The 21,069-nt window shown below is 54.3% G+C and overlaps 9 protein-coding genes across 9 annotated transcripts in view; 2 read left to right on the forward strand and 7 right to left on the reverse strand.

Moving 5' to 3' along the window:
- The first annotated feature begins 1,304 nt into the window (after positions 1-1,304).
- On the forward strand, positions 1,305-4,734 carry LAESUDRAFT_669718 (GMC oxidoreductase). The gene is made up of 22 exons (XM_040905406.1): positions 1,305-1,443; positions 1,511-1,587; positions 1,641-1,677; positions 1,745-1,783; positions 1,846-1,917; positions 1,975-1,991; positions 2,048-2,073; positions 2,131-2,161; positions 2,222-2,254; positions 2,312-2,473; positions 2,530-2,541; positions 2,598-2,678; positions 2,733-3,024; positions 3,078-3,112; positions 3,166-3,308; positions 3,362-3,525; positions 3,582-3,618; positions 3,674-3,803; positions 3,858-4,118; positions 4,170-4,273; positions 4,330-4,408; positions 4,470-4,734. The coding sequence occupies exons 1-22, from the start codon at positions 1,406-1,408 to the stop codon at positions 4,550-4,552; spliced, it is 1,953 nt and encodes a 650-aa protein (XP_040770773.1). The 5' UTR covers positions 1,305-1,405; the 3' UTR covers positions 4,553-4,734.
- Positions 4,735-4,829: 95 nt separating this feature from the next.
- Positions 4,830-7,567, reverse strand: LAESUDRAFT_669722 (uncharacterized protein). Its single transcript, XM_040905407.1, has 6 exons — positions 7,319-7,567; positions 6,971-7,267; positions 6,059-6,917; positions 5,835-6,003; positions 5,201-5,773; positions 4,830-5,144 (listed from the first exon to the last, which is right to left on the reverse strand). The coding sequence occupies exons 1-5, from the start codon at positions 7,443-7,445 to the stop codon at positions 5,237-5,239; spliced, it is 1,989 nt and encodes a 662-aa protein (XP_040770774.1). The 5' UTR covers positions 7,446-7,567; the 3' UTR covers positions 4,830-5,144; positions 5,201-5,236.
- Positions 7,568-8,777: 1,210 nt separating this feature from the next.
- Positions 8,778-9,895, reverse strand: LAESUDRAFT_669725 (uncharacterized protein; the record flags this gene model as incomplete). Its single annotated transcript, XM_040905408.1, has 2 exons — positions 8,778-9,571; positions 9,655-9,895. The coding sequence occupies 2 exons, from the start codon at positions 9,893-9,895 to the stop codon at positions 8,877-8,879; spliced, it is 936 nt and encodes a 311-aa protein (XP_040770775.1). The 3' UTR covers positions 8,778-8,876.
- Positions 9,896-10,352: 457 nt separating this feature from the next.
- Positions 10,353-12,028, reverse strand: LAESUDRAFT_669728 (acid protease). Its single transcript, XM_040905409.1, has 4 exons — positions 11,660-12,028; positions 11,235-11,610; positions 10,904-11,173; positions 10,353-10,845 (listed from the first exon to the last, which is right to left on the reverse strand). The coding sequence occupies exons 1-4, from the start codon at positions 11,833-11,835 to the stop codon at positions 10,426-10,428; spliced, it is 1,242 nt and encodes a 413-aa protein (XP_040770776.1). The 5' UTR covers positions 11,836-12,028; the 3' UTR covers positions 10,353-10,425.
- A 196-nt stretch (positions 12,029-12,224) lies between these two features.
- On the reverse strand, positions 12,225-13,727 carry LAESUDRAFT_719612 (Methylthioadenosine phosphorylase). Its single transcript, XM_040907667.1, has 6 exons — positions 13,655-13,727; positions 13,565-13,590; positions 13,436-13,493; positions 13,355-13,376; positions 12,724-13,298; positions 12,225-12,659 (listed from the first exon to the last, which is right to left on the reverse strand). Exons 2-6 carry the CDS (start codon positions 13,587-13,589, stop codon positions 12,380-12,382), a joined length of 960 nt encoding a protein of 319 aa, XP_040770777.1. The 5' UTR covers position 13,590; positions 13,655-13,727; the 3' UTR covers positions 12,225-12,379.
- Positions 13,728-14,559: 832 nt separating this feature from the next.
- Positions 14,560-15,627, forward strand: LAESUDRAFT_754257 (uncharacterized protein; the record flags this gene model as incomplete). The annotated part of the gene is made up of 1 exon (XM_040911862.1): positions 14,560-15,627. One exon carries the CDS (start codon positions 14,560-14,562, stop codon positions 15,625-15,627), a length of 1,068 nt encoding a protein of 355 aa, XP_040770778.1.
- A 319-nt stretch (positions 15,628-15,946) lies between these two features.
- LAESUDRAFT_639041 (uncharacterized protein) lies at positions 15,947-16,369 on the reverse strand (the record flags this gene model as incomplete). Its single annotated transcript, XM_040903513.1, has 2 exons — positions 15,947-16,124; positions 16,182-16,369. The coding sequence occupies 2 exons, from the start codon at positions 16,367-16,369 to the stop codon at positions 15,947-15,949; spliced, it is 366 nt and encodes a 121-aa protein (XP_040770779.1).
- Positions 16,370-17,183: 814 nt separating this feature from the next.
- On the reverse strand, positions 17,184-18,896 carry LAESUDRAFT_37369 (uncharacterized protein). Its single transcript, XM_040902220.1, has 2 exons — positions 17,479-18,896; positions 17,184-17,420 (listed from the first exon to the last, which is right to left on the reverse strand). The coding sequence occupies exons 1-2, from the start codon at positions 18,803-18,805 to the stop codon at positions 17,293-17,295; spliced, it is 1,455 nt and encodes a 484-aa protein (XP_040770780.1). The 5' UTR covers positions 18,806-18,896; the 3' UTR covers positions 17,184-17,292.
- A 1,210-nt stretch (positions 18,897-20,106) lies between these two features.
- LAESUDRAFT_710295 (uncharacterized protein) overlaps positions 20,107-21,069 on the reverse strand; it is a gene marked incomplete at both ends in the record, with an annotated part of 3,592 nt that continues 2,629 nt past the window's right edge. The window contains 2 exons of the mRNA XM_040906753.1: positions 20,107-20,562; positions 20,619-21,021. Coding sequence (XP_040770781.1) covers positions 20,107-20,562; positions 20,619-21,021 — 859 coding nt within the window. The remainder of the gene's footprint in view (positions 20,563-20,618; positions 21,022-21,069) is intronic.

The following is a 21,069-nucleotide window of genomic DNA, read 5'->3' on the forward strand; positions in this document are numbered from 1 at the left end:
TCGAACTTCAGCCACAGGCTCATCCAGCCACAATAAATTTGGCGAATCGGGATCTGGATCTGGAACTGCAAACTAGTCGACACGCGCTTGCCAGTGACCGCTGCTTGAACTGCTCACAGCTCGTCGAGCACCCACCTCTTCACAGCGCTCTGCATAGCGAACTGGCCTCTTACGACTCGGATCTACGTTGCCAACATCTGACGAGCCAGATCAATTTCTTCTGCTTACAATTATTTGATGAGAAATCCTCTTGTCTTCGGTTACTCACGTCCGTTCGTGAACCATTCACCGAAGCACGACTGTCTCATGTCATTACGCGACGCTCTGGAGCTCTGATGAGCTGAGATACAGCGGTATTCTCGGATTGGATGGCTGGCATCCACTAGAACGACCCGTGAGTTCTGATGAATGATTGTTATGTCATGAACTCTCCTGACCACAGACAGATGACCTGACCGTGACCACGGTTAGATTAACTGCCTCTACAAGAGGCCGCCGCAGGACATCAATGGCTGTACTCTGCATATTGTTTCGCCGGACCATCTTGCCGATCCAGCTGTATGATTATGCTTCCGCAGCGGGTGGCCAGGGAAGGGCGTTAATGTCCAAAATGCGAAGAACTCAGTCGTTCATGTACTCTTCCTGTTCTCTTGGTGCTAGGTCGCTTAGTAGAGAAGAGAACAAGCGATTGGCTAGCAGAAATTGTGTCCAACATCAGAAAGCGTGCTTCTTGCTTCCTTACATCTTACCTCTCAGTCATCTGCCCGACCTCATGATTTGCAGCTAGTATCAGCTGGGAAACGCTGTCGTCGGGTCAATCTATTTCCCTTTTTTTCCTCTCGAACGCTTCTGGTTTGACATGAACGCTTTCCAGACTCCAGTTGCGGTTCGTTCGTTGACATTTGTGGTATTGCATGCGTGCTGCACCCTAAACAGTTGCCGTTGACACTTCTTCTAATGGCATGCGAGGTGGGACTCGGGTATTGCGGTAATAAGCGATCAGCTAAACGAGCGGTGCTGCGCGGTGACCCATCATGACCCTCGCGTTTGAACCATCACAAGAACGGTTAGGACAATTTGTTTTTTGTCTCTTCTGCCGACTGCCGAAATGCGGGGTAACGTGGGGTAGTGTGGGGCAGGTCGGCATACACACCGCGACACTATGCCCTACTTAGTTACGTCGTCCAGCTGACGAACCTGCTTTGGGAAACTCTTTCTCCGCGTTCTGCACTCATGACTTCGCGAATGATGCTCTGGGAGTACCGTTACTTCGGTACCATTCTTCCAGGTTCAACGGATATAAATTCGCATGAATGGAGCCTCGAGAAGGCAGCGATTTAAGCCTTGACCGCTCTTCATTTCTGACTTGTTCGCACTTCTCATTCTCACTTCTCGTTCGTCAAACATGGTGCACCCAGAGGAAGTCGACGTCATTGTTTGCGGGTGCGTTGTACTGGAACCTTCCTCCTTGCTCGACGTATAGCTGACCTGGCTGCGACGTACGATGCAGTGGTGGCCCAGCCGGATGTGTTGTCGCCGGTCGTCTCGCCTATGCTGACCCGACCTTGAAGGTCATGCTCATCGAAGGTCAGAGCTTTTCCACTTCCTAGTCTCTTGTGTTTTCCGACTTCAAATGCTAGGTGGTGCGAACAACCGAGATGACCCATGGGTGTATCGGTCAGTAGCGGTTACGGCAAATCAAGTTTTCTTATTCTTCGTATCTGACTGTCCAACCTATCATTAGCCCCGGTATCTACGTGCGCAATATGCAGAATGATGGAGTGTACGTGACGTCTGTTATGACTTCTCTGAGAACGATAGTGTTGACGGTTCGTTTCTTGATAGCAACGACAAGGCGACCTTTTACACGGACTCGATGAAGTCACCCTTCATGCGTGGTCGCAGGAGCATTGTCCCGTAGGCAGACTGACTGCAACAATTTCAACCCTCTGTTAACCCGTCGTTTCTTTGCAGCTGCGCAAACATCCTTGGTGAGACCATATATTGCTTCTGAGTGGCACAGCATCTGAAGCATTGGAATGGGCAGGCGGTGGCAGCAGCATCAATTTCCAGGTATATTCCTAATCCAGCCCTCGGAGCAAGTGCTTACAATTTCAACTCCATTCATAGATGTACACTCGCGCTTCCGCCTCTGATTGGGGTACGTACATCATGCAATCAACAATAGACGCTGGATGCCCATACTGAGTTTACTTTTCAGATGACTTCAAGAATGAGGGTTGGACAAGTAATGGTGCGTAGAGGCGTGCATTTGTGAATGCACTGAATGTGCCAACCTTGATGTGTACAGACCTCCTGCCATTGATGAGGCGGCTGGAGAACTACCAGAAGCCTGTCAACAACGACACACATGGCTACGATGGTCCGATTGCCATCAGCAACGGTGGACAGATCCAGCCGGTCGCTCAGGACTTCTTGAGGGCGGCGCATTCCATCGGCATTCCCTACAGCGGTATGTATCGTACGTTATCATGAGTTGAAGCGACACTCAGTGTACGCCCTTAACAGACGATATTCAGGGTACGTTGTTGGCACTTAGATGTTAGCCCATTGTCCGAATGACAACTGTTGAACAGATCTTAGGACTAGCCACGGTGCCGAGATTTGGGCGAAGTACATCAACCGCCACACCGGAAGGCGCAGCGATGCCGCCACAGGTCTGTGTGTCTCTCAAAATTATACGGGCGCCGCCAATGAGCGATTGTTTCCAGCCTATGTCCACAGCGTGATGGATGCCCAGGACAACCTGTACCTGCGTTGCAACGCTCGAGTCAATCGCGTCCTCTTCGATGCCAACAACAAGGCGGTCGGCGTCGCGTACGTGCCCTCGCGCGACCGCCATGGCGGAAAGGTCCAAGAGACGATCGTCAAGGCGCGCAAGATGGTCGTTCTGAGCTCTGGCACTCTGGGTACCCCGCAGATCCTCGAACGCTCTGGTGTTGGCAACGCCGAGCTCCTTCGCCAGCTTGACATCAAGGTTGTCAGTGACTTGACGGGTGTTGGGTAAGTCTACTGTCCGTCCATCATTTTGCAGACTGACTGATGCTGTCGCGCAGTGAGGAGTATCAGGACCACTACACTACTCTGACATGTACGCTATACTGTCCGTGCAGGTTAATGCGTGGTGCTGATAATGTTGCGCAGTGTACCGAGTATCCAACGAGACATCCACCACCGACGACTTCCTACGGGGCGTCAAGGAGGTCCAACAAGAGATATTTGCGGAATGGGAGACGAGCCCGGAGAAAGCGCGCCTCTCTTCCAATTCAATTGACGCCGGATTCAAGGTGTGCCGCTCTTCATTGGCGTCGGCCTGCAGGGCTCATTCGTGTCGTCGCAGATCCGCCCCACAGAAGAAGAGCTCAAAGAGATGGGCCCCGAATTTAATGAGCTCTGGAACAGATATTTCAAGGACAAGCCCGACAAGCCCGTCATTTTCGGCTCGATCGTTGGCGGTGCCTACGCCGACCACTCGCTCCTGCCTCCTGGCAAGTACATCACAATGTGAGTAACGTACTGTATACAGACCGCAGTTGGCAGTCTAAATCGTACCGTCCCAGGTTCCAATACCTCGAGTACCCAGCCAGTCGCGGCAAGGTCAGTGCGATTTCTCCGGCGACTGGTGTACGAGCTTTCAACACCACGTTTCCAGATTCACATCAAGTCTGCTAATCCCTATGTCGAGCCATTCTTCGATAGCGGTTTCATGAACAACAAGGCCGATTTTGCTCCCATCCGCTGGAGTTATAAGAAGACGCGTGAGGTCGCGCGGCGCATGGACGGTAGATCATTCTGCATATTCGCTGTTGCCAAAGCTCTAACTAAGTGACTTCCAGCATTCCGTGGGGAGTTGACGTCTCATCACCCACACTTCCACCCCGATTCGCCTGCGGCATGCAAGGATATCGACCTCAAGACCGCGAAGGAGCTGCTCCCGAACAGCCTTACCGTCGGCATCCACATGGGCACATGGCACAAGCCAGGCGACCCGTACGACCCGAAGAAGGTGCACGAGGATATCAAGTACTCTCAGGAAGACGACGAGGCGATCGATAACTGGGTCGCTGACCACGTCGAGACCACTTGGCACTCCCTCGGTGCGTCCGTTATCTAGTAAATACGATGCATGCTTATTCAGCAATTTGCAGGAACATGCGCGATGAAGCCTCGTGAGCAGGGCGGAGTCGTTGACAAGCGCTTGAGCGTCTACGGTACGGAGAACTTGAAGTGTGTCGACCTCAGTATCTGCCCTGTACGCCTGCCCTTCCTTTGTTGCTCTTGTCTCGCTGACCATTGTTCGGCGCTCAGGATAACCTCGGCACGAACACCTACTCGTCGGCTCTGCTCGTCGGCGAGAAGGGCGCGGATCTGATCGCTGAGGAACTTGGTAGGCACCACATCACTTGTCGACAGGCACATTGCTAATCCCAACTCACTATCACCTCCAGGTTTGAAGCTTCGTTTCCCCCATGCCCCTGTCCCTCATGCTCCCATTCCTCTGGGAAAGCCGACTACCCAACAGGTCCGGTGAAGCACTTCGACTGCCAACTGAGGAGGGCGATGCCGAGTCTTGGATAGGTTGATATTGCGAGATGTTGTCATGATGTTGTATGCTATATGTTCTTATGGGTGTATGTTATCTGTACGAGTACATGTCGAATTGTACTATTATTAGCATGTTTGTCGTCATTGTCAGTATTTTTGGAGACGAAGAGATAAGCTGGTTGTGCCGCTTTTGCAGTTGCGACTTCATCGCTATACTGAGACAATTGTGTTAGGATAAACGAGTGCAGTCTTATGATCATACAGGCGTAACATTCAATTAGGTCGCCACGAGACTTGCCAGCGTCATAAGCGTCATATCCATGTAACTTGGTCAAGTAAATATCTATACAACATAAAGTATAAACATATGATTGATATGTACATTCCAGTGTCCATGATGCATGAATCATACAGCGCGATTAGTCGTCCATGAGCGAAGATGCATAATGTGGGACATGATTGGTATCAAGAATACTGTGGTATCGCGAAGGTGTCGTCCGTTTCACGTTCGTGGAGTCATGACTTTGGTGGCGTTACAAAACATTGCGTATGAAATTGATGATAGCGTCGATTCAATCCTAAGACATTCTCCAGTCAGCGAGTGACAGGAAGAATAGGAAACATCGCTGCTTACCAGGCGTCACATGGGAAATTAACAAACTAGCCGTCATCACAGCTTTGGCGAGATCCTGGTCCTTCCTCTGCCATTCTCGGATTTCAAGTACTCGCCCTTCTCAGGATCAATATCCTCGAGTACAATTCCCGCCAAACTAGCCACGCCAGGGCTCCCAAGCCCCGTCTCATTCAGCCCGGTGAGCCCCAAACCAACCACCGACGCCGAGCCCGCCTTCGAGTCGCGCTCCCGTCCCCTTTCCCTCATCTCCTCCATCGCGTCCCGTCGCTCGCTCTCACGCGCCGGGGGATTCCGTTCCCGCCTCATGCCATGATACGAGTGAAACGTGCTGACTATCATCGCAAAGTTGAGCAAGCCGAGCACGAACACCGCCGTAATCGCCGTGCGCACGCCGATCGCCTGCGTCCTGCCGAGCGGCGGCGGGCTGTTCTCGTCAGCGACGGACCCGGTGCGCCAGACGTACGACATGATGGAGACGCAGAAGGCGATCATGGACCATGCGAGCCAGATCGCGGGTGTGGCGAGCATGACCCAGATGTTCCACAGGATGGCTGTCTTTGTCTTCTGTGCTTCCTGGTGGAACGAGCACATGATATTAGCGCAGGCCACGTCAACTCGTAGAGGCTGAACGTACCTCTGCCCAACGGGACGCGCGGTCCATGCTGCGCATGGTGCCAAACTGCACGATGTAGACACAACCGTAGCACAGACTCATGAGCGCAAATACCAGGCCAAACAAGGCAGCCGAGCGCGTCAACGGGTCATCCTCCGCATCATTGACCTGGAACATCGTCAAGATGGCCCTGAAAGCACCAATAAAGTCAGTCAAGTTGATCACTGCATGAAGGAGAGGCAGACCTCTTCTTCGGCGGAGCGGATATAAACAATACGCACGTGCAGAGCAGCGCCGACACCAAGTTCAGCGTCTTCCACTCGCGCAGGAGCGAGTCCACGAAGAGCTCCCACGAGTGCTTAAAGCGCGCCAGCGCAGGCGACACAGACGGCGGGTTCCAGTCCTCTGGAAACGGCAGAATCACGTCACGGCCACGCGGCATCGCACGGCCGTGTGCCGCAGGGGCGCCGGCGAGAGCGCAGTCGCGCGCGGTCAACCGGTTATCGATCATACGCTGTACGTCGGGCTTGCTGAGCTCGGCATCCTCGAAGACGCGGGCCACGCGGGACCAGTAGATCGCAGGGAGCCCGAGGAGGAGGATGAGGTAGACCTGGCGCGGAAGCGTATCGAGGAAGAACGTCCGCGTGTCATTTACCATGGCGAACCAGCAGCCCTCAGCATGCTGCTTCCCTTCTTTCGGCTCAGTCGATACCGGAAGGGGAAGACAGCCAATAAACCGCTCCTTGCATCCGACGTCCTTCTCACCAGGAGACTGATCGCGAGAGGGACTGTTCTCTCGCCGTACCCCGAAGAAGCTCAGACGGAAAGGATCCACCGGTACGAAGGGTTCCTCGCGCGGATGGTTACGGTGTAACGCCCACCCGAGGCGGCGCAATGGTGAAGCTGCACGGGACTGGGAAGGAGAACGCGAGGTAGGCGTATTGGTATCCTTTTCGAGACGCGGTGATAAATTGAGAAGGTTCAAGCGCTCTGTAGGGAACGGATGGCGTGGCGTCTGACCCACGCGGGATGAGCCTTCGCCGGATAGATTTGATCCCGAGCGAGTTGCCGATTGGCTTCTGTGAGCGTGTCTGCTAGCTATCGCTGGATCTACGGTCAGTATGCTCAATGGTGCGTCATAAGAGTAAAACACTTGCCTTGTCGGATACCTTGCAAAGTAGCGGGAAGCGAAGCACGATCGCTCTCGTGAGACGACCTCTGTCTTGCAGTTCCTTTACCAACAGACGATTCCGACTCGCTCGCTCGCGTTGCCCCAGATAAGTGATGCAGAGCTCCCGATGGTGAATCCAGAGATGAAAGCGAGCCTGACGCGTCGAGGCTACGATGTGAAGTGCGGTTGGGGGACCTCAGTCGCGCGAGTGGGGGTGAGGATTGTACAGGCAGCTCAGACAATTTATCTGAACTGGTCTGATCTGAGGACGAAGATTCTGACTCTAATGGTTACGACACGTTAGCCACGGACAGTATACGGCAAGTCGGCCTACCTGGGATTGCGACAGCATTCTCTTTACTAGATGATGGAAATGGAATAGAGCTAGTCCTCTCATGAGGGTTAGAGTGCTTCTTGGATACCGAAGGCTGCGCGGGTCTAACACTGGGCGACGTCGGCATCTCGAGCTTTGGTGAAAGGTAACAGAGTATGAAGGATAAGGAAAATGAGTGCTATGGCACAACTATTTCGGTGTATGGTATGAGAGTAACGTCTGCAAGATGTCCGTCCCTTTATACTCCCGCGAACCCAGAGAGCGCAAGTAGAAGGGTCTGAGCATGCCAGTTTCGGTTCAACTACGCCTTCCATTTCTGGCTGCATTTTCCGGTCACGTGGTACGGCAAACCGGGCGCCACCACGCTACGGCGCTCAAACAGACCAAGATGAGACTCTTTTCAGAGTCGCCTCGTGCCACGTAAAGCAGCATGGATATCCACGGCGTTTCGAGGTCGAAATGAAAGTTAATTGTGCCACTGCGGTTCTCATCAAGAAGTCAACGAGTGCCTGCACCGCCACAGCCGTCCCGGAACAGTCACTCCGACGTGCTCGCTTGCCCCGGGAGACATTGCTCGGAGGCCGGAGGTCAGTCAAAGTAGACATTGATGCAAATGTTACTCTCACACGTGAATTGTACCGGAGATAGCTGGCGGTGTGCTCCACGCTCACGCATGTGAATTCGACACAGCATCGTTCGTAGCTCCGGCTGCATTTCAATGACTAAATCCTGAGCCTCCGAACTGTGCTCTGTGGGTATATCGCAACTGCAATCAGTAATGATGGAGAGCTCTGAGGAAATAATGCAGTTGCAACTGACGTGGATATCCAGTTGACGTCCTATTTCGTGTGAAGGTACGTCGTTCGACTCGTTCATACCATAATGATTGCTCTCAGGGCCCCACAAGCAGGTATCCAGACTTGATTCAAAGTACGCAAACAACTACAGCAGCATCAATGAAATACCACACATACCCATGGAAAGCGACGCGCACCGGCTCCACCGCCAGATAACGCTTCCGCAGTTGCGGACTCGCCGGTTATGCGGGTTGCAACAGACCAAACTTATCCAGATATACAGTGAGCCTACGTTCATCCGGTGCTACGGCGCTCTGCAACATGTGCCACGAGGCGTCATCCTGCCGTCACGCCGACTTGACTACCTGAGGTCATGGTCATTAGGTCACACCCGCCGCCGCTTTTGCATGGACACATATGTTAGATGTTAATTTACGTTGGGGTATAATACAGAACTATAAAGCTCTGGGAATTACAGGGTTCATAGAGCGCACACGTCCGTTTTATAAGTAAGACGAACACAATATCCAAATGGCGGACCTGGTGCTGAGGCATGTTGCTCCAGCACATAAATAGTCATGCGCAATGCGTTGTACTGTACATTCAGGGTGTAAGGATTTCACCATGGGTTGAGTGATGAATGACGTACATGGGTATGATAGATAATAAATATGGCGTGAATGTAAAGAGTGGCAGGTGTGGAGAGTAGAACACACCAGGGCATTAAAAGGCGAGCGAAGACTACGAAGCGAGTAATATCTCTATGCTTGTTCGCTCAGGCAGAAACGAGGGACAACTCCCTTCGAGCCTTCCCTCTCGACCAGACACCATTCATCCTCGTACTCCTCCAGTAACTTCAGCTTCTCGCCGATCATAATCAGGAGCTCGTCCGGTAACGATGGCTTGAAGGTGTTTTGGACCACCATCACACGGGGCAGAGGCTTGCTAACGAGTAAGGATTTCGGCCGAACACCAGTGAGCAGCGGAGCCTTGTACAATGGTGAATCGACACCGTACGAGGCGGAGCGCGGGCTCGGTACGACGACACGTGCCGAGTCATGTTTTGTTGGAATATCGAGAGAAGGTGGTTGGACGCGGTGAGATGAAGGGGGACTCGCAGCGCCGTTCGCGAAGACGCTGTAGGACGGTGGGGGAGAGCGCTCGTCGCGTTCATCACGTGGGCGTGTTGTCGACCCTGGGAAAGTCGGTAGAGCGCTTGCGAGGACATGCATCCACGGCTTGCTAGCGCTCATCGATGTCTGCTTTGCGCTCGCTGGAGGTACTGCAGGTAGAGCGACGTGCATGGTGGGTTTCTCCATTACACGTCCGTCACTGTCGAAGTCGATGTGGATGGCCTTTCCGCCCTGCTTTTTCGCCATCAATGAGATGTTGATTGAGTTGGACGCTGCGCGGGATTTCTGCCGTCTCCATTTCCCGATCTTCCAAGCGAGGAGCCCTGGAAATGAATCCCGCAATCACGGAGAGAAGCACGATGTCAGCGTAATCAAGAATAGGACGACAATGTTGATCCGTGCTCACCGAGAATCAACACGGCGACGATCACAATGGCAGCCGTTATTCCCTTCTCAGCCGCACTCAGTCTGTCATGACGGTGGTTCGGGGCTGCTGCAGTTGATGTGGACGGGGCTGCTTCAACGCCCACGGATACCTCTGTTGGGGCAATTGTTGAACGGGCAGTGAGATCGCGTGGTAACCTGGCCCTGCGAGCGCGTGCATGTATCTCAGAAGGTTGGGAGTTCTGACGCTTTAAGACAGCCATAAGACGGGAATATATGCTCCTAGAAAAGATAGGAAAGAATAACGGAAAAAGAGGACGAAGAAGAGCGAAAAGAAATGAAGACGACCTGCGAGGCGGCGGCGGGATGGGCGCGACCTTTCTAGTGCACTGCGACCTCCATCAGCACCGCCCAACTGCCGCTACAGCTTGTTTGATCTCAATCCATATGTCTCTGACAGATGCAAGCCTCAAAAATGGTAATCCCACTACAGGCGAAAATCTGAAACTGCACAACATGATGCTGCGCTAAGCCGTTGATGTCGGCTATGCGTCCGTTCCAGCCTTAGGTTGATCGTGTCGCATCACATTCAGTCATACGTCCTGACGCTATTACTTATAGAGTATGCCATTGGCTTGATTTCGAGGTACGGATTCGCGGACCCGCAACAGAGAGTCTCAGAGAGACGGACACACACGTGCGAATGATTTTCATATTTTGATATTTGACTATTGCAACGCGCCACTGACTACGGACATCTGTGTGAGTAGGACAGCGTAGCTTTATAGTTATATTATGCCAGGTTCGCGAACCCGACCTGGTTGTTTTGGAAGTCAAACACGGTGTACACGTTCTGCAGGAAGACATCCCCGACGATCCAGAAGTTCATCCCTCCCTGACCGGCTAGACCAGCTAGACAGTCGGACGACCCAGAGTCGACGGGCCCCAGATTGATCAGGTCGGTGGAGATGTCAAATCCCTTCCCGCCAAAAGACAAACTGATTGTGGGGATGGCGTTGCAGGGGACCGTATAAAACCCAGATCCGTAGCTCTCCGGCGCCTGCTTAGCACCAGGGATGGTGGCATAAAGCTGAGCGACTTGATCTGGATTGCCGATGATGAGAGTCGTGCCCGTGTCGATGATGGCGGACACGTTTTCAAGCGTCTTATTGCCGTTCGCCGACACACCGTCTATGTTGACTTGCCAGTATCCCTGTCGTCATGCGGCCCATCAGCTGCGCTCGCCCATCGCCTGAGAGGACTCCACCAACCTGTTGGGTAACCGGCGTATATGTAATATCTCCCTGATGCAGGTCATCATTGATTCCTCCCAGCATAAGCTCTGGGCCATCCGAGCCGAGCTTGAAGGCGAACACAGGATTCTTGATCTGGTTCTCCTGCATGAGAGCCTGGAAGACCGTGGGCTGGTGGAAACTCGTTACGGAGGGGTACGCTAGGCCCAAGATCCCATCAGGGGGGAAGTTCGAGGGCGCAAGCCCTTCTGAGTATTGTTGTGCAGCGCCAACGGTGGCGTTGGTGGCCTGATCCGATCAGAGCTGTATTAACGCCTCTTCATATCAAGTGAGTACCAAGATCACTCACGGTCAATCCACCAACGTTGACCGTGTCCGCGTACTGCTCGCCGGTGACATAGGAACCATCACCATAGCGGAGCGTAAACTGACTAGAGCGGGTCGACGAGCTTTTGCTCGCCTCGGGGTGATAATAATGATGGCCCGCGCAGTTTTGTTCGCATGTTGGGCCGGGCAACACGAGGTCGGCGCTGCCAGTGTCGAAGTCGACGGTGACATCCTGCGGCGGGGTCCCGACCGATATCGCGCCTTGCCACATCTGGCCATTCATGTCGTCGGTAAGAGGGATGGCGCCTCTCTTACTTTTCGTCGGCTGATAGTGCTCGGCGAGAGGATGGGCTTCGCCCGTGTTCTTTTGGTACGAGGCGAAGCCATCTTGGATCTTGCTGTAGGCCTGGTTAGATAAAAATTCTTCCTGAAAACGAGATGGCCTACCCGAGCGAACGCGCGACATGCGTCTGTACTTCCGCGGCATATATGATGCCATCTGGACCAGCCAGATTGCTTCGTTTGCTGAGGGCAATTTTCGTGCCGCGGGGAATCTCTGCTGGCACTGCGTGCACGAACAAGAGCCAGAAGGCAGAGATAATAAAAGCGACAGGCAGTTGCATGGTGTGCGACAGGGTGGGTGAGCGGGAGGGTAGACTGCAAATGCGAGTGAAGACAGAGCTTGAAGGAAATCCTCACCTATTTCATGCTATACTTATGCGTTTTGCACTAGCTCAGTATCCGGTACGCATATTCTGCAGACCCATATCCGAAGCAGGCTCCAGAGTGTGTACTGACCGTCCATTGTGTGGCTAGATCGCAGGAATGGGTCGATTGCAATCTGAACCGACTGCAAGATGGATGAGCGCTTCCGATGGTCCTCATGTCCGTGCTCTCAGGACTGCCGGTTCCGATCTTGACTGACATTCTGCACAACAGCCGACGACTTCGTGGCCTTTGATCAACTGTGTGGAAGCTGATTGGTCGCTTTTACGTTCGCGAGACAAGTGGACCCTGATCGAGTTTATCATCATCCTGTGGCGTCGATAAACATGTTTCTGAGCGTTTACCGGAACGTACATCAAGAACAAAAATATAAATAAAACAATCGTGTTCTATTTCGACCGCGCTTGTATCGCCCGTCTCATCACTGCAACCCATATGCGATCAGCTGAAGTACGTCGGGAGGATGTACGCCAGTTTCTTCCTGTCCTCCTCCTTGTGCTGGACTGAGCGGGGCATAATGGAGTACTGCATCGAGCCTGTCTCCTCGGTGAGGATGCCTCCCTCCGCGACGGCTTCGTGTAGCTCCTCGAGGATCGTCGCTGCGACGTGACGTGAGATGCGTGCGTTCTCCTGGAGAGTCTTGAACACCTCGGCGGCAGTCACAGAGGACTCGTTCGGCCTCCACGAGTCATAATCGGTGGCAGTGGCGATAAGCGCATAGCTGTGGTTACATACAATGATCGTCAAATGTGGCCAACAAACAGAACAAGATGGGTTAATGATACCTCAACTCAGCCTCACGGGCGAGCTTCGCCTCAGGAAGCACGCTCATGTTGATGATGTCCCCGCCCCACGCCCTGTACATCTGGCTTTCGGCCCTCGTTGAAAACTGCGGGCCCTCCATGCACACAGCGCACTTGTCCGTATGCAGCATCGCTCTTCGCCCGCCCACTCCCTCACCTTCCTCCTTGTCCCTCCTCTCCGCTTCCTCCGCGAGCACCTTCCTCACACGGCCCTCGAGCCAGCTCACCAGCCTAACTCCAAACGGGTCTCCGAACGCCGCGTGCGCGACGACGCTCGTATCTTCGAAGAAGCTCGCAGGTCGCACGCCCTTCGTGCGATCGATGATCTGCGTGGGCAGCACGAAGTCGCCCGGCGCAATTTCCTCGCGCAGTGAGCCGACCGCGGAGAAGGCGAGCACGGCGCGCACACCGAGCGACTTGAGCGCAGCGATGTTGGCGCGCGCGGGTACTGCAGATGGCGCGATGGTGTGCCCGACGCCGTGCCGCGCGAGGAAGGCGACTCGCGTGCCAGAGGGGAGGGAACAGATGACAATGGGAGAGCTGGGGAAGCCCCAGGGCTGCAACGGGCCGTGTCAATAGCTGCGATGTGTACCGAGGAGGTGCTGGAACTGACTGTCTCTGGATTGACATGCTTGCTGTTGGAATGTGCGTGTTCGAGCTGCAGGACGAATGGTATGCAACGGGCACCACTCACACAAAAGTCAAGTTATCAAGATGGTATAGTCCGCTTCCTCCGATGACTCCAACGAGCACTGGGGCAAGTAGTGGCGTATGAAAAGTCACATCTCTGCTTTGCACATCTGTATTCAAATGGGAGACTCACCATTCTCGCTTCCTTCTGCACTCATCCTGCCGCAAATTCAAGAATGATGAACGAATCGTAAATACCGGGATCGCTCCGTGTCGCACCTACCTATGTGTATTGTTATGAATGACTTAGTTTTGTGCCTTGCGAATCGCAGGTGAGCGCGAAGATAGACGGAGAGCAGTAAAGGCCTGCTTTTCTGCATTCCAGTATTTTGAACTGGTGGAATATCGAAGGATAACCCAATCTTTTACTTGAACCTCTTATGTACTAGCTGTGAGCGAATGATCGCCTCAAAGTGTTTGATCTTTTTGTATTGTATATCCTAGATACTGAAGGTTCATTTGGGACTTGGAGGGTTGTATCTGTACTAAGGATTAATGGTAACTTTATGTATTGGGTGAACAGGTAATATTTGCATAAAAACCTAGTGATCCGCGCAGCACATCCGGTGCCATAACTTACTCTTCTCCTCCTCCTCTGTCCTACCATCTTCTTCCCGCTCTCTCCTCCTCAACACTTCAACCCAATTGCTTCGATTTGCTGAAACTCTTGCTGTGCTATTTTCGCTATCGGAGCGACGTGTTGAACGGCCTAGAAGTCCCAGAAATTGTATGCGCTGGCATATCCGAAATGTTCGTACGGTAGGCCTTGGACGCTTTCATGCACAGCATTGTTCTTGCGACCAAGTAGCAGGAGTTCATTGTCTGGGCTCTCTGGACCGCTCTAGCCGTTACGATGTTGACCGACGTTCTGACAGCGAATACCAGCCGCACCGTCATCCTCCAGATGTGAGCCTCTTGTCAGCCACACCTACAGATGCATATATCTAGCTTTCTTGTGCTACCTTTGCCTCATTCACAGCTTTCTCCCTTTTCCCTTCCAGCAAGTCCTCAGGCGACACTCTTGGTTATTCCGGCAATATCCCTTCTTGTCTCTTGGTCGGCTTGCTCCTTCTCTGACGACTACCTCTCCCACCTTCGTTACGTTACACGACTATATCACGTCGCATCATGGCTCCTTCCGCTGTCTCCCACCCTGGTCGTTGCGTCCATCGTTGTTCTTCGCTCGTGATCAACACTGAGAAGATGACCTCGCCTCGGGTTGTCGACACTGACGAGCTGGAACGCTACGCGCTAGCTGGGTCTCCGTCTCTCATTGCCTCGGGATCTGTTTCGGCCCCCAAGGCATTCAAATCCTCTCACTCTCGCACGCACTCAGAGGGCGGCATTCTGCTCCGCACCGCTCGGACGAAGAACGAAGCCCGTCTGACAAGACTTGCGAACGAGTGTCTCCTGGATGTCTCATCCCCCGGCGTGCTCAAGGTTCTCGAAGATGACGCTGAGTGGCCCTGCCTCGGACGCTCCGATAACTATGACCGTCCGTCGCTCCCTCCTTCGCCGCGACTGCAGCAGTCAGCCTCTTTCACGCGCTTCGAGTCCGGCAGTCCCACGTTCAGCTCAGAGCCCGATCTGCCCTCGCTCTTCGATGACTCTCAGCCATCGCTGTCTGACGACGACATCTCCTTCTCCTTCTCGTCCATCCACACGCCTTTCCGCCGTCTGCGACCCATGAGCGGCTTCCCTGTCACCGGTTGCGAAGACAATACCAGCAGCAACTCCTCCAGTGCACGTCCCGGGCTCGGCTTTGAGGTGGACCTTTCGAACATGGGGACGAGCACACCGCCAGCGCTGGTCGGCCTCGGCATCTTGGGTCTCACGAACGACGATGGCTCGCCCTTCAACGGACTCGGTACCCTCCCACGCGTCGGGTGGTGCAGCTCTCCCCCACCTGCGGACTACCTCGATGACCCGTACGCGCCGTGGAACCTCTCCGGCGTGTTCGAGGCACAGCGTGAGCGTCGGGATGCGACGGAGAACTGGCGTGAGCGCGCGCGTGCGGACGACTTTCAGCGCCGCTTGGATGAGGCGATCATGCGCAGATCGCAGGCGCCGAAGGGTAGGCAGGAATGGCGGACGGGTACAGCAAAGAAGGGCAACAGGCGGTCCATGCCGCTCGCACCGGAGCGCGGCGATGTCTTCTCACAGGCATCGGCTGAGGCGGGCAGATCGAGGCGTTGATAGTAGTGGCCTTTCGTGCATCCGACGGTTGGGTCTCGAGTAGCACCCGTTCATTGTACTCGCTGCTCAGAATGAGGATCCTCCTATTGCGACTGAACAAATTCGGTATAATCGTAAGATGACGCTGGACATCGGAAGTTTGATACCAATTGCAAAAGACTACGTGTTGCTACAGCAGTGAAACAGACAGATCCGAATGAAAACGATATAAACCAAGCTAGTCGTAAATATCTTGATGGAGATGAAACACACAGCATATAGCAGGCAAATTGCATTCGGAACATACATTGACGATTGGAAGCAGAACAGAAGCAATAAGTTACCGCAAAACCCCATACTTCAGCCTCAACTCCGTCAGCTCTTTCGGATTCATGTTGATCAGTTTCTCGAATGACTGTGGGTGCTCGTGCTCGCAGTGGCCCGAAAGGTCGGACCACGGCGCGTCGTCGGGAAACATCGTCACGCTGAGGGTCTTGTCGATGCGCATCTTGCGCTCACTAAAAGGAACAAGGCCAGAATGCGTCGTCAACACCCGTCAACAGCGGCGAGAGAACGGCATGCATGCGTACCGGCATATGCGGCAGACGAGTCGCTTCCCAGTGGTGTGATATGCCAGTGAGAGATGGGATATGCTCAGCTGCTTGCGGGGAGACGCAGGCACAGGCGAAGACGGGCTCTGCTTGATGGACGCTTGCGGCGTGCCTGGAACTGCAATCGGGCCCTCCGCGCGCTCGGCCTTCATGGACACTTCGTTTTTGGCTAGAGGCGCAGGCGGCACGGTGTTCGCCGCCTCCTTGATTTCGCCGTCCTTTACTTCATCCTTCACCTCACGCACCTCACGCGCCTCTGTCGGCAACTTCTCAGATGATGGCTGCGCTACGACCGCAGGTGCCTCCGATGTCGCCGCCTCGCCACTTGCTTCCTCCAACTCATCCTCCTCGTATTGCAGCTCGAGGTCCTCCATCTTGATCTCCTGCTCCTGCGTCGCATCCGTCCTGCTCTCGGGGAGCACAGCGGCCGGCGGCAGTTCCTCTGTCCGGCCTCCGTCCGCGGGCAGCAGGCCATTCGGAATGAACGTGAGCGGGTTTGCATCTTCAGACGATGCACTGCTATCCGGGGTAATCTCCGACGTGCGCACTTTCTTGATGGGCTCTGCTTCGTCCACCATATCAGGACTACGAGAACGCTTTCTTGGGCCTGTTCCATCCACGTCCATAGCGTCGCCTGCTGGCGGCGCAGGAGCAGGCGCAGGCGCATGCGCCTGCTCGTCATCCGTCTCCGTCTCCGTCAGGTCGATCACATCCGGCTCGGCCGCAGGGCTCCCCTGCGTCTCCCAGTCCATCGTCCCGAGCTGCGACTTGGGCGTCGCGAGCCCCACGCTTACACCCACGAGTGTCTCGTTCCCGAGCGTCGATGAGCGGCTCCGCTGTCCGTTTGGCGAGCATTGATTCGGCTCCGTGCTCATTCCTGCGAGCTCCGTCACCGTGCTCTCGATGCAGGTTGCATCGGCGGCCATCTCGGGGATGTTGCTGCTGGAGAGGGATTTAAGCAAATCCGGATCTTGATATTGGTGGACGAGGAGTGAGACCGCTATCTGCCTACCGGAGGAAGTCTACAGAATGCGAACGTATAGTGTGAGAAGGAGGTTGAAAAGGATGGAAAAGCTCAAGTGCCGACCTGATAAAGCTGCTGCTTGACTATATGCTTCAGAACCTCCAGTTCCCGTTCGAGCTGTGCCCGCTTCTCCACCTCCTCTCTAAGCTTCATCTCGTTCTCCTTCGCTTGCGCAAATGCTGAAATCGCAGGCTATATGAGCACAGAACCTACATGCAGATAGTTGACCCCACGTACCGGAAGCAATCACCGCCTCACGCTCAGCCACACGCTCAGCCACGGCCTTCTTCTCCTCCTCGCTCACACTCGGATCCTTCTTAATTCGCACATTCTCTTCAATCGCCATCCGCGCGATCACCTGCTTCAACTCCCAATTCTCATTCTTCAGCTCATCCCGCTCCTTCTTCACCAGCATGCACTCCTTATCAATCCGCAACGACGCGGTATACAGACTCGTACAATGCTCCTTCGTCTTCGCCTCCGCCTCCTGCGCGCGTTTGCATGACTCCTCTGCCTCCTGTTGCGCCTGCACCGCAGTATCTCTCTCTGATTTCGCATTCGCAAGACATCTATAGAGATCACTGATGCGATTCGTGAACGTCTGCGCGGCACACGCCTCGCGCGTCCTGTAATGATCCTTCAGGCGCGTCAGCTCCGTCGCCAGCGTTTGTTGACTCGCCTCGAGGAACTTCCTGGAGCTGACAAACGCTATCGCAGCCATCCCGTTAGGATCCCATCTGGCGGGATCGAAGATGTTTGGCGGAGCTGGGCCGAAAACGTCAATGCCGGGCTGTGGATTGGTGGGGGAAGCGGCAGGTGCGTTGGCTCCAACATGAGCGATTGCGTTCGAACGTGATGCGTGTGCATGTTGAGCGTGATGAGGTGCAGGGCCGCTTGATGTGCCTTGAGGTTGCATTTGCTGCTGAGCGGAGATGGGAGCTGGATTTGTATGCCCAGAAGAGAATTGGGGATATTGGAACTGGAGATGAGAAAATCCAGTACTGCTATTGGTGGAAGAATTGTTGCTGGTCATCTGCATTTGTGCGGGAGGCAGAGGGCCCTGCATTGCTGGCCTATTACGCTGATCATCCATCTGCGCTTGAGATGGCCGTCTCGCCATCCCTCCATAGTGCTGTTGCTGCTGAATGGTATGCAGGAGATTGGGTTGCTGCGACAATTCTGAGATATACCCTTGCGACATTCGGTTGTTTTGTACCACCTGCTGTTGAGACAGAACATGTGAGTGATGATGGCGGTGGTGGGACGGACCGGCGACGGACGGCGAGACGTTATTTGGTCGATAAAGCTTTGACGCATCCATCTGCATCGCAAGGCGACTCTGTGAGAAGCTGTTGGTTCCAGCAGAGAGTGGAGGGGTTAGAAGGCCGCTGCGAGAAAGGGGCCGACCACTGCCACTGGAGGGCCTTCCGTTGGGAGCTTCAGGAATCGTTACCTGCACAAGCGCAGACTGCGCCAGTCCCGACGGGCCAGCTACTGCGTTCTGCTGAGGCAACGACATGGCCGCCACGTGCTCAAATTGATGAGCAAACTGTAAAGCAGCCATGATCAGCGCACAGATCCTTTGCCAGAGCGAATAGGCGGAAAAGGAGAGTCCACCGTGAGCCACTGACGGATATGTATGCGTCTGATTAAGGGGTTATGAAGGAATCAGAACGGACAGGAGAGCACCACAGGTTATTGTCGATCTGGGGGAGATCGCCTCAGGGTTGGAGCAAAGACCCCTTTTTATCCTGTCCGACTTTGACCTCGACTCTCGCTAGGCGCAGACGAGAACTCGAAGGTGGTGCGTGGTGAACCACGCCGTGTCCTCGAGGATGATAGGCGGAGCTTGGGACAGTCGCAAGCTCGAGGAGAACGCTTCCTGCAGGTCTCGCGGACAACAAAATCCATTAACCTTTCATAGCCGGGAGATGACAAAACAATAATTTGTCTGACATGTGGTGGTTATTTAGGCGTCTAGTCCTAGTAAGCGCGCAGGAGCCACTTATCAGGCCTGATCTTTCACTGTAGTCACGTGAGCGCGTTCTGAAGTCTCGTTACGACACGCGAAGCCCGTCGTCCCTGGTGCTGCACCCGTATTTTAAAAACAAACAACGATGACCCACGAGAAGTGGAGTGCCGGCTTGTCCATCTCTTAACGGAGCACAGACACGTCGGTAGCTACTATAAACGCTTTTTACCACAGGAATCGCCTTTCTGTAGGTGTGGAACTGACATCCAGACTCGCGACCACATCCTCATCCAATGCCACCTTTTCGACCGCCCCAGAGCCACCCTGCAGCGCCCCAACCAACGACTTCACCTGGCCCAACTGTTCAGTCGAAAATCGGCCAGGAAGGACCTCGCGGGTTTCTTAGCCCACAGCGATGTCTTCACCAGGTCGGCGACTTTGGCATTTCCGCCTGACCCAGGATAATATAACTACCATGAAACGGGGCTCATCCAGTCCTCCTACTACCCCACCCCCAGTATTTACTGGTCCTGCGCTGCCACCTGTACCTTTCCCTACCTCGACCGCCTTCGGCGGTATCTAAATTGTAATAAAAAATAAATTCTAAAAAAAAACGCGAAGCGGCTTCGCTGGTGAGCCGGTAGCATCAGGACATGGAACTTAGAAGGCTGGCGGCGGAGAAGAACTCCATGTGAAGAATCGAACCGAAGATGCACAACCACACGTTCCCACGCCATGTACTGTACCTGAGCAAGGGAGAGTATAATCTCATAAATCATAGTCTGTCTACGTAAACTACATGTACAGCTTCCGTGTTCGTGAGAGGACATCGCAGCGTATGTCGTACATAACCCGTCATAACTCACTAAACGTAAGTCAACGGCGCAAAGCAGTCACTGCCGACCATTCGCAATCACTGGGCCTAGGGTCTGCCGTAGAAGCATTTCCACCCTATCGCGTTCTTCTGATATCTGCCGCATCTCCGTCCGCCATCGCGCTTCTCGCAGGTCGTGGATCCTACCCATCTCCTCGAGACTGCCCAACGCAGCATCCAACGCGCGGCGCAGGTCACCCTCCCGAGCCTCACTGCCCGGCGAGCCGTCGGCAGACGAGGCTGAGCCAGAGGATAAAAGCAGGCGCTCGACCAATGAGATGCGTTCTGAACGCGCGTTGCGCCGCTGTATGGCGATAGTGTTGAACGACTTGCGCATAGCTGTGAGTTTGGGCGAGTTGCGCAACCCGGCATCTCTTCGGATAGAGCGCGACGTTAGAGAGTGCAGTTTGCTTGAATGTGGAGGAGAGGCCAGCAATATCAACGTCGAATCCGTCTCACGGTCAAGTGCCTGGAACTAGAGCAAGAATAAATGTCAAATCGCATTTTGAGAACAACCCCATGATCACTCACAGTTTGCTTGAGCGCCTCCCAGCGCACATCGAATCGTCTCCGCCTCTTCTGCGGATTGCTGACATACGTCGGGTGGTACTCAAGATCGAGCAAATCCTCCTCTTCAAACTCATCTTCTTCATCCACCCACTCCCCATCATCATCCCCACCCTGCGCCTTCCCATTTCCATTTCCATTCCCATTAGTCCACGTCCCGTTCTCAACTGCCGCAGCCGCCTCCGCCTCACCCACATAATGGTCCACAAACCTCTCCTCACCAGCGGTCTCCTCCCCAGACTCGGACGACATCTCCGGGCTCGTCTCGCGCGGCTGCGTGCTGTCCACCCTTGGCGGAGGCTTCACCCGGCGCGCCGTATTCTCGCCGCCCTGCGAGTACCTCAACTTGCTCGCCCCATGCTCGCGCCTGCGTTCGCGAATCGGAGGCGCCGGGTCCAACGGCAGGGGCTCGTGG

This window comes from Laetiporus sulphureus (assembly GCF_001632365.1).
Source record: "Laetiporus sulphureus 93-53 unplaced genomic scaffold LAESUscaffold_1, whole genome shotgun sequence".
NCBI classification, from domain to species: domain Eukaryota; kingdom Fungi; phylum Basidiomycota; class Agaricomycetes; order Polyporales; family Laetiporaceae; genus Laetiporus; species Laetiporus sulphureus.